This window comes from Talpa occidentalis, unplaced genomic scaffold (genome assembly GCF_014898055.3).
Source record: "Talpa occidentalis isolate TD23 unplaced genomic scaffold, MPIMG_talOcc4v2.1 talOcc4.5, whole genome shotgun sequence".
Classification (NCBI taxonomy): domain Eukaryota; kingdom Metazoa; phylum Chordata; class Mammalia; order Eulipotyphla; family Talpidae; genus Talpa; species Talpa occidentalis.
In genome coordinates, this window is record NW_023604861.1 from 95880258 (window position 1) to 95892184 (window position 11927).

The 11927-nt window shown below is 47.9% G+C and overlaps 1 gene segment (V, D, J or C); it reads right to left on the reverse strand.

Annotated features, from left to right (window-relative positions):
• Positions 1-2204: 2204 nt before the first annotated feature.
• On the reverse strand, positions 2205-2947 carry LOC119259172 (immunoglobulin kappa variable 1-39-like). The segment is given in 2 exon segments: positions 2205-2750; positions 2865-2947. Coding segments are annotated over 2 exon segments (372 nt in total).
• Between the last annotated feature and the right edge of the window lie 8980 nt (positions 2948-11927).

Consider the following 11927-nt stretch of genomic DNA (forward strand, 5'->3'; position numbering starts at 1 on the left):
AGATAGAAGGACCTAGTACACTGATCTCCATAGGTATATTGAAGTCAGAAGACCCTGACAAGGAGAATACACTTTCTTTCTTAGAGAGACCAAATAGACTTGTTTAAGAAGAAAGAACAAAAAAAAAATGTTGTATCTTAGTAAATGCCAAATTTAGGGCAGCCAGTTATTAAAGTCTGTTGAACTCTATCATCCTTATACACTGTAGTCATAATGAATTAATTTAAGAAATTTCTGAAGGAAAAGAGATCTTGGGGGAATGGAACTAAGTCAATAAGAAACTATATATATGTGTGTGTGGATGTATGTATGATAAGAGGCAAACAAACATGAAAATAACACAATCCTGACCACGTCTGAATCTGGCCATGCACACAGGCCACTGGTGATGGAGAGGACACAGGTGGAGAATGACCTGTATGAGGTCCCGAGGGAGGAGACACCTGCGTCTCCAGTCCTGAGCACGGTCCCTGACGGAGGACAGACAGTGACAGCGGCTGCTCTTCCTCAGATATGAAGCTGACACTGGACAACGTGAAGAGACAGGGCCCCACTGCGCAGGTGATGCTTTGTTTACATTGGGGTGCTAGTTGTCACCTCCCGTATGGCCATCTCTTCTGGATGCACATTTACCACAGCCCCTTTTCTCTGTATGTCTCCTTAGAATTGTCCTAAGGGGTCCTCACTGAGCTCTGGAAGAGGAGAGGATTCACTCGTGCATCACGCCTGCAGTTCTGGAGAGACACCTGGAGAGCTGCAGCAGAGGCTAGAGGTTCTGCGCCCTGCCCTGGGCTTTTCAGAGAGGTCTGAGGACCACAATAGCAGGCAACTTATCCACTCAGTGATAATATGCTCTAGTTTCCTGGACAGCGACAGAGAACTCCATGCCGGGTGTTTGCTTCCCTGAACACATGCCCCTAGACCTTGAAAGGATTGTAATTTAACCTCTACCTCCCTCTATTAAAACATTTCTAGACAAGAAAGAATAGGGAGAAAAATTGCAAAAGACATATCAGGGATGGCACTATTATTTGAAATACACAGATAATTCTTAAAACAATCATCTCAATAAAAATTGGGGCAATGTCCTTAGCAGACCCCTCACCCAAGGAGATACACAGTCGACTCATAAGCAAGTGAAGTGATGGGCCACATGTCACATCATCTGGAAATGCAAAGGAAATCAGCAGTAGCCCCACTGCACCCCCATTGGGATGTCTGAATCTAGAACAGTGACACTTCATCACAACATCATCTGTCACTAAGATGTGACCCCAGGGACTATCTCACGCATCACGGTGGGCACGGAAATTGGTGCCATCACTTTGGACCACAGGGCGTTGGTTTCCTACAAGATGAGCACACTCCTGCATGTCAGCCAGCAACTGGACTCCTTTGTATTTCCCCCAAAGAGTTAAACATCCACATTACCCTGACCTCAGTGCTTATGGAACTTTACTCATAAATTAAGAATTTGGGAGCGCCCAGGTGTCCTCCAGGGGCTGGTAAATGTACAAATAAACTGTGGCTCATCCAGACAATGGATCATTGCTCAGCACTAAATGGTCCCCACCATGATATTTGAGGGAGGCCCTGATGTCACATCATCATGACAGGTGACGCTGTGAGGAGGGGTCACTGTTATAGTCAGGCATCCTAGGGGGTGACTGTGTGCTGCTGATGATTTAATTTGTGATTCCTGAATGAACAAAAATGGACATGGAAGAAACTTAATTTTAAGGGCAGAAATCAAGCTGAAAAACGTGCATCCATGTGAAGGACATTCAGGGGAAGGGGACACAGTGGGGACAGTAATGACGTCAAGGGCTATGGGGGGATTAAGAGGTGGAGCACGAAGGAATATGAAACAGTGAAGCTGCTCTGTGGGCACTGTCACTGGGGACACGAGCCCTGGTCAGCTGCAAACCCTTAGTGCCTGAGCACTAAGCAGGACCCTGAGCAGGGGCGGGTCCTCTTCTAGTCTGTGGGTTCAGGGTCTTTAGCTGGAACATCTGTACACCTGCTGGGGAGATGAGGTCAGCGTGGGAGGAGGGTGTTATGGGAAAATAATTATGCTCAATTTCTAGGAGTCTTAATCATCTGTGTGTGTGTGTATGTGTGTATTTTATTTTAAAAACTTCTTACTCAAATTACAGTGGCTCCCTACCACTATGACCTCATCAGGTCACAGGCAGACAGCTCAGGTGTCATCAGCTCTGTCTTTATTGAATTCACAGAGACATTGTTTTCTCTGTGCTGCTGGGCAAGGAGGGAAAAGAGAGTTAGGGACAAAGAACCACCTTCTCCTTCTACCAGACCCTTCAGTCCTTCGAAGTGAGACTCCATCTGAGATGTGCTCTCAGCAGATAGAAGCAGCATGGAAAGCAGCTGGGCTGCCCAGCCTCACACAGCTGCTCCCTGGGTGGTTTTTGTTCAGGCTTGTGTCACTGTGGGAGGAGAACTGTAACTGTGAAGACAGTAGTAAGTGGCAACATCTTCAGGCTCCAGGCTGCTGATGGTGAGAGAATAATCAGTCCCAGATCCACTGCCACTGAAGCGGGATGGGACCCCAGTTTGCAAATTGGATGCACCATAGATGAGGAGCTTAGGAGCTTTCCCTGGATTCTGCTGATACCAGTTTAAATAACTGCTAATACCCTGACTGGCCCGGCAGGAGATGGTGACTCTGTCTCCCGGAGATGCAGACACGGAGGATGGAGACTGGGTCATCTGGATGGCACACTTGACCCCTGGGATGGAAACAGAAAACACACCCACACTGTCATCCTGTCATCAGAGGACTTCCCTGAGGGCCAGGGGTTCTGCCCACCCGAGGCTGATCAATCTGTTGTTTTCTTCCTCACCTGGGAGCCAGAGCAGCAGGAGGCTGAGGAGCTGAGCAGGGGCCCTCATGTCCATGCTGGGTCCTGTCTGGACTGACCCTCAGGGGCTGGGACTGACTATGAATAGTGTGGAGGGAGGGGCTGTGCTTGGAAACATGCAAATGAGCAGGGGCGGGGCAGTGGGCACAGCTGCAGGGGCTGATCATTTTCCTGCAGAGAAAGCATTTTTGCCTGAAGAACACAGGACAGAATCAGTTACTGTCCTGTGAGTGGAGTGTCTTTTGATCTCAATATTTAGGAAAAGCATCACTTCCTATTCTTCATGTCATACAGATCCTTTCAAATGTAACACTCCGTGAATTGTGTTTTCATTTTCATTAGGGTATGTTCTTAAGGCTAGTGAGGTTTCCTTTTCACTCTGGTTCCCTGATATTGCTGGAGTGAAAATTATCATCACTGCCAACCAGATGCAGTGAGGTGGGAGGACAATGCAGAGTGTGGCTGTGAGGAGCTGTGAGAGCCCAGATACTGAGCATCCTCCCTGCTGACCTCATCTCCAGCTAAGCCTTGTGTCTCTGCACTGTCTGAGGCCCTGTCCCACCACGTCTGCCTCAGCACCAAGCTCAGGGTGTTCTCCCCAATATCTGACAGTCTCCTCCCTCCCCAGCGCTGTGTCATCACACAGACCCAAGCGCACGGTTCCAGTCTCCCTGGTCTGTCGCTCACGTCCTTCATCCTCCTTCCCCAGGTGCTCCCTTCTGAGCTGAGGTCCTCCCAGACCAACTCCTGGTGATCCCTGGAGTCTACTGCGTTCCTCCATCTGCATGTTCATCAGTCACCAAATATCCTCCAGGTGTTGAGACAGCAGCTCTTGGTGCTGGAGCAGGGAGTTGGGACCCAGGTAGAGTAAGGAGACTGTGTAGAGGAAGGTGAAGGGAGACACTGCACTGAGTTTGGAGCTCATGCAGTGTAGACTGATCTTCCTTAAGGGAATGAGGAGTGTATAGCATGAAGTGTGGAGGAGAGTGTGGGAGCAAGGGGTTTCCACATGGAGAGTTGGATCTGTTTGCTGGTGCAGAGCTATGAACTAGATGAGATGAGGAGCATCGTGTGTCTTTGATGCTTGCCCACTTCCCCAATATAGTCACAGACTCTTTCTTCATTAAAGAGCATGTCCCTGGAAATGGAACTTGGGTGAGTTTAAGCACCAATCCTAAATCAGTCCTCGACCACTGGGATCGAGCCCGTAGTTGATGTGAGTTGCAGAGAGGACAGCAGGGAGGGATATGGATGGAGACAGAGCCAGCCTGCGTGTGACAGACCGAGGAGCCCCAGTACCTGAGGTGGCTGCAAAGACAGGAACCGTGTCCCCCATACTTGGGGACACCTGTCTGTGTCCCATGTTCTGTGTGCTGTGTGGCCAGCTCTAGTGACGTAGAGAATGTTCTTTCATCTTTAGTGTCTTTGTTTCCAAGTGCATCTAAACATGTCCATTCAAGCATCACCCTCCTATGCGGAGCTGAGGATCTTCCATGTGTGAACAAACTGCGACATGCAGGATAGTGCAGCTCGTTGACAGCTAGACCATTGCTGCTTTAGGGCCCTGTGGTGAATTTATGAAAACGTGTGTGTGTTTGAGTGAGGGGTGGGGAGGTGTGTTTGTGAATGTTTTCAGATCTGTTTTCTGAGCTTACTCTTCAGTAAGATTATGTTCCGTCTTATACTTGTGACTAATATTTTTAAAATTTTTAATCAAGGGTCTCCCCTGTTGGCATAGCGGTTGAGCGCTGGGCTCCGAAGCTGCCCGCAGTCTCTGCAGCGCCGGTTCGATCCCTGGCCTCCGGCAATGGTCTCATATGGTGCGACAGACCTCTCCTGCCGCGCCTGCTGCTCCCCTCAGCAGTGTATTTCTTCGTCAGTCTGCCTGTTCTGTTACCCGCTCTGGCTCTGGTGAATTCTCCAACCCTCCCACTCTTCTGACTATACCCAGTGTTTGTTTATATAAATAAATAAATCTTTAAAAACTTTTTTTTAAAGTAAGTTTAGGTTAAGATTTTTAATGGCTCCAACAAAAAAATTGTTGTAAAAAATGTAGGAAATAGACTATCATTTCTTATTTTTCTGACTTGTACAACACTTGGCCTACATCATTTATGAAACTCTAAACTCAGATTTTAAACAGACCACGTCACAGTAAAAATAAATAAATAAATAACTTTCATACATAAAGTGTTGTTGCCAATTCCATGATGAAAATATTTAGCTTAAGATTGCAGGATCAGGGCCTCCCGGGTGGCACAGCAGGGATTGAGCACTGCACTGTGAAGCTGTCCGCAGCCTCTGCAGTGCGGTTCGATTTGCGACTGACCAGGGAGCAACCCACATCGTGCAGCAGACCTCTCCTGTCTCGCCCGCTGCTCCTATCAGCAGTGTACTTTGGTCCTTCTGCCTGTTTGGCTCCCTGCTATGTCTCAGGTGAATTCTCTCATCCTCCTGTGCCACTGGCCTGTACCCCAGTTCTTGTATAAATGAATAAACCTTAAAAAAAAGGATTGTAGGATCATTTGTCAAATATTTAGACACAATTAGCAGAACCCAAAATACGCATTGCGTTAAATAGCAAGTGTGAACAGGAAGAGTAAATAAGATCTGTGTACTCAAACAGTGAAAATCCCAAGTGGTAGGTAAGAAAACGCTCACTCCATTGCCCTGTGCGTCACTAACACCCACCTTCCTTCCTAGTCTCCCTGTGGCTCCATCCTGCTAGCTCTGCGTAAAGGGAGGCGCCTGTGTGGAGCCAGCAGTCCTGGTGCTGTGTGCCATGCCGGTCCCGGTGTTCAGTCTCCCATTGCGGCAGGACTCTGAGTCCCGCCATGTGGACAGGCTTAAACAGTGGCCTCCTTACAGGCCCTGCAGGTCATGGTGTTTGGAGAAAGGTGGGGAAGAACAGGGAGGGGCAGGTTAGCTGACCCCGGGGGAATTGCAAGGCCTTGGATTCTTACTCTGGGTGAAGTGGAATGTGGGAAGAGTTGAGCAGAGAAGCATGAGGTACATTTACAAAGATCCTGTGGTGCTGAGTGGAGACTAGATTGGGGGTGGCCTTGGAGGAGGGTGTGGCCATGGTCCGGATGAGGGATGAGAAAGGTTTTCCTGACCCCCACAGATCAGCAGTCTCTCAGCGCCACACTCTCTATCCCATTGCCTGATTTATATTAGGACTGATTTATATCAGGATTTGTATTAGGACATTTCCTGACATTATCTATTCATTCCCATTTACACAGCTATTGTTTCCTGCGGGCCCCCTCCTCCTGCCACAGGGGCTCTGCCACACACTACTGGCGGGATTTCAAGCTGGTGTAGTCACTTTGGATCACTGTTTGCTGGTTTCTTGCAACATTAACCATACACTTAACCATCTAGTCCAGCAGTGATTGGACTCTCTGGTATTTTCCCAAAAGGGTTTAGCCAGATGCTCACAAACAACCTGCACACAATGTTTATAACATTTTATTCCTAAATACCAAATATCGAAGCCTGAGAGGTGTCATTCAGTAGATGTTAAATGTATAAATCAATGGAGACACATCCAGACAATGGAATATTAATCGACACTCAATAAAAATAAGCTAATATGTTCTGAAATGACATGGACACAAATGAAATGCTCATTTAAATGAAGAAGCCAATCTGAAACAGGCTGTGATTTCCATTTATGGGCATTCTGGAAAAGGGAACGCTAAAGAGGCAGTGAAATCAGTGATGTTAGGGGTTTTAGGAATGGGTGGAGTAACGGAACACAGAGAAATGTTAGGGCAGTGATCCTCCTCTTTGTGATGGTACAAAGGTGAGTACATATCCTTATCATTGTCCTTATTCTAAACTGTCCTTAGAATATACAATACCAAGAGTAAGCCCCCTTATTAATTATGTATTGTGGGTTTGAGAAATGGCAATGTAGTTTCATTAATATAAAAGTTCTAGTCTGGTATGGGATGTTCAGTGTTGGAAAGAATGGAACCCCTTTTACCAGAAACCTCCAATCACCTTCTACTAAACTGCAAGTGAGAGCAGCTCTCAGCAGATGGGGCACCAGGAGGAGCAGCTGGGACAGCCCAGCCTCACACAGCTGCTCCCTGGGTGGTTTTGGCTCAGGCTTCTGCCACTGTGGGAGACCAATTATAACTTTGCTGACAGTAGTAAGTGGCAGCATCTTCAGGCTCCAGGCTGCTGATGGTGAGAGTGAAATCTGTCCCTGATCCACTGCCACTGAACTGGGATGGGATCTCAGGTTACAAATTGGATGCCCAATCAATGATGAGCTTAGGAGCTTTCCCTGCTTTCTGCTGGTACCAGTGTAAATTATTGCTAACACTCTGACTGGCCTGGCAAGAGATGTGACTTTGTCTCCTGGAGATGCAGATAGGGAGGGTGGAGACTGGCTCACTTGGATGTCACACCTGGCCCCTGAAATGGAAAGACAAAACACTCACACTGTCATCCTGTCATCAGAGGACTTCCCTGAGGACCAGGGGTCCTGCCCACCCGGGGCTGATCAACTCTTGGTGTTTTCTTCCTCACCTGCTGCCACTGAACCTGTCCGGGACCCCAGAGGGCCTGCAGATGATTATAGATCAGTTGTCTTAGAGGCTGGTCTGGCTTCTGCTGGAACCAATGCAAGGCTCTGACTGGCCCTGCAGGAGAGGGAGACCTGCTCCCCAGGGACGACGGGCAGGGAGAGGGGCGTCTGGGTCAGCACAACCTCCCCACTGGATCCTGAGATAATGAGAAAGAAATACAAGGTTATGACCAAATTTAATGAACCTTTTTCATACATTTCCTTTGGTAATTATTTCTTGCTACATCATTGTATTTTTGATTATGATACTGATAGTGAAAATATCTACTTTCCAAACTGATTTGCAGGAATCTCTACAATCCTCCTACACCCTCCCTCTCTTTCTGTGTCACCGTTCACTAGAGCACAGGTCCCTAACACTGAGTCCTAATTTTTGATTGCTGCTACCGAGACACTGAGAGGTATGTGTCTAAAGTGTGTACAGAATACACAGGAGTGGTCACCCTGAGCTCAGCCTCCCACCCCACCACCTTTCCCCCCTCCCCTCTGCCTTACCTGAGGGCCAGAGCTTCAGCAGCCCCAGCAGCTTAACCGAGAACCTCATTTTCAGAAGCTGACTGAGGAGCCCCCTGAGTCAAGGCAAGATCAGAGCTGGCCTTTTAGCTGAGACTTGCCAGGGCAGCTCCTCCCTGGGGACCCTCATGCAAATGCCCTGGGATGGGGGGACAGCTGGGTGGAGAGAGCCTCAAGGAGGACACAGGAAGCTCTTGTGAGGGGAGAGAACAGAGAGTGCTTTCTGTGTGGAGGAATGTACCTGGTAGAATCCGTGCTCCTGCAGTGGTGCCGGGAGGATCTGGCTGTGAGAGGCTGGCCCAGGGGCAGGGACAGGGCTGGACAGAGAGCAGCCCAGCCAGCCCTAATTGTCCTTCATTTCAGAGACAGTGGTTGACTTACTGCACTGACTCTTGATTACCTAACTGACATTTTGACCTCTTGCTTTTCCTTCCAGCATTTTTTTTTTCTTTCATTCCCATCTCAAGTTTTAAACTCACCAATAAATGATTAAGCTTTGTGAAACCAAAGACAAAGCTCCCTCTACCTTCAATTTTCCAGATACCTGCATCCCTTCTCTCTCTCTCTCTCTCTCTCTCTCTCCTCTCTCTCTCTCTCTCTCTCTCTCTCTCTCCTCTTGCTATCTCTCGCTCCCTAACTGCCCCCAACCCACAATTACTGATCATCTTGATGGAGGCTCTGAGTAGAAAATTTGGGATGGAGACTTCGCAAGGCCAGAAACTGGAGGCGAGGGTAGAAATCACTGACATAATCATTAAACATGGGAAATAGACAATTCTTAGGCCTCACTGAAAATGGGCTTATGGAGATTGTCAGTCATTACAAAGTACTGATGTTGCTTTGATGAGCTGCAGGCTTCAGTGAACAGGGTTCGGGGTTAAGTCTGAGAAGTGTCGGCTGACTTCCCCTTTCAGCGGCACATGGCGAGCTCACCCAGGAGAAGAAGACTTTGGCATAAACACCAGCAGGGGATGGTGCTATTTTTAAAGGGCAGGTTTGTTGGGAACAGGAGACAGGAAAGGAGAGGCCCCTGCAGCACAGGTGGGCAGGCGGGAGACCTGCATTTTGCCAGTGTAGAAATTTTACTAATAGAGTGTTGTTTTGGAGAGGGGTTCATTCATGTGTGGAACTGTTATCTGTTGTCAGATTCTTTACTTCCAGGGTGTGGCAAGGTTGATTTGTAAGGATGCATGATTCTCTGTAACGGTCCTCATCTTCACAACTCGCCTCTGGTCTGCGCCTTGGGATACTCGCTCTAGCAGTCTGCACCCAAGGGTTTTCCATTTCTTTATCTGGATTAACAACTTTGATGATCATTTCTACCCTCACCCCCAATTTCTCGTCTTGTGATGCCGTCCTCCCAAATTTTCTACTCTGAGCCCCCATCACGGCTATATTAAAAAAAAATCCTTAGGCACTGAAAGGTGTTAGAAGCAGACGGCTACAGGAGAGCTTCAGGTGTAGACTGCTACAGGAATGGAGATCATCAGTCCACAGAGGATGAACTCCCTCAGGAAAAAAAAAATGGGGCCTCCCTGGTGGCACATGGGGTTAAGACACAACCTATAAAGCTATCAGCAGCCACTGCAGCACAAGTTCAATCCCCGGCCAGGGAGGTGATCCACATGGCGCAGCAGACCTCTCCCGTCTCGCCCACTGCTCCCCTCAGCAGTGTATTTCAGTCTGTCTGCCTGTTCTGTTCCCCACTCTGTCTCTGGTGAATCCTCTCACCCCAAACCTCTGTCCTGTACCCCAGTTCTTATATGCATAAATAAATAAATCTTTAAAATAAAAACACTGTATAAAAACAACTCTTGCCCTGACAAACTGCAGTTTATGTCCCAAGACTCTCCTCCTGTGTCTATGCAGACACCTCCTTTAACGAACATTTTCCTTTCAAAAGCAGAGGTGGTTCTGCCTACCTGTGTCTATGCAGCTGCCTCTTTTTTCCCTTTGCCCTTTGTCCTTTCAAAATGCAACCTGCTGTGTCCATGCAAACATATTTTCCTTAGTGAACTTACCACGTGCTGCTGAAAGGGGAACTCTGCTAAAACTTTCTCACAGGTAACCCAAGGACCCCCTCACAGAACCCCAACAACTCCTCTCACCAAAACCCCATCAATCAGTTTTCTCCCAATACCAGCATGGGCTGGAGCCAGTTCAAGACTTGTCTGATATCAACTGTGTTAAATAGCAAAAATGCAAATGAATTAATTTAAAAGAGCTAATCAAGTTTATTAAATGACTCACAAACCAGGTGTAACAGTATAATCTTCAAAAAGGAAAGGCACCATGTTCCCTGCCCCGCTTAGGAACAGCTCCCTTAAACCACACATTCTAGAATGCTTAAATCAGTTTTCCTGAGCAGGGGACCTGGGGCAGGGCTGAGCAGGCAGCTCAGTGTATAACTGAACACTTGGGAGCCTGGGGCTCTTGGAGTTTTTCTTCTTGCTTCTCCGGAGGCTACTGACATCCTATTACCTCATGGCAGTAGGGCAATAGTATTTGACCACGTGTTAGCCAATTAATAATCTATCCCTCTTTCTCTCACTCCGGTTACCTTTGTAAATCTTTTTATCTCATTTTTATTTCTCTCTACGTGTCTGCCTTGGGTATAACTCAAATTCTAAGATTTGACAATGAGGACGCACATGCAAGTCACCTTGTTTCCTGTGGGATACCCTGGAATACAGGCAGCATCCCATCTTGTAGTGGGCAGAATGAGGGGTCCCCCAAGGTCCTAAAACTTGCGTGCTCTAAATGGGTTGTGCCGTCCACCACATAAACAAAGCGTACTCGTCTTAGTGAGGAATACCGTTAATAGAAAGGAACTTTAATAGAATTAGTGTGCAATAGAGAGAAGAAAACGGATAGAGTTTCCCAATGAAACACCCAGAGTTACCCATCCCCTCTTGGGTAAATGTCCAGCTAACCAGGGTTGGCCCAAAGCTGGACCACTGAGGCCCGAAAGCTTGCCACAGTAAAAGGCACCTTCTGGTGGGGACCATAGGAAACGGTAGCAGGGGCGAGGGAAGCCTGGAAGGAAAGGAGCAAAATCAAAACGCAAGTCAAGATAAAGGCTGCCATGGTCGGCATCCCCAGGGATCTTTCTCCTACATCTTTCAAGTGTCTCCTTTCATGTCCCCCAAGTCCCTGGTGCAAATCCAACACCTAAAAGCAAGTGCGGTTTTGTCTTTACCTGACTCTCCCCTTGTCTCTCCACTCCACATGTCTCCTCCTCCTGGTCTCTCTCAAGTCCTTGGTAGATCCTTCCCTCTCCCACCTGCTCAGCTCCACTCTGCAATAGGTGGGGCAGGAAACCTGGAATCTCCCCTTTCTATGGGATTTACACTATTCCATAACAAATACAATGATGCTACAAGAAATTGTTACAATAGAGGCTTTTAGTAGCCAGAAAGATGGTGGGACAAGGTTATTAACCCCCCAAAAGTAATCATTTAGGAAAAGCCACCTTCCATTAGGGGTGTCTCGTACAGATGATCTCACAGTACTGACCGGGAAAATCCTAATTGGCTAGATTAAATTTCCACTTTTGGGAAAGACTGAAACTACTGTTAGGTTAGATATGCAGTCTCGGGGAGCCCGGAAATGGAGGAGCCCACTAGGGGTGGAGGAATGCGGCACTGAAGATGCTTCTAAGCGTGTACATGCTGCTTGGAGAGAATGAGCTGCATGAGGTCCCGGGAGAGGGAGACCCCTGTGTCTGCAGTCCTGACACGGTCCCTGTTTAACAGGGTGGTCCACGGGAAAATGGAAGTTCCAGGTTCTCTGCCCCAACCAAGGGAGGGTGGAGCTCAAGAGAGAAGAGAAGAAGCTGGAGAAGAGACAGAGGAAGGATGGAAGCAGGATGGAGCCAGAAGGAGACTTGGAGGAGGCACATGGAAAACTCTGAACTTGCCTTTTGGTCGTGG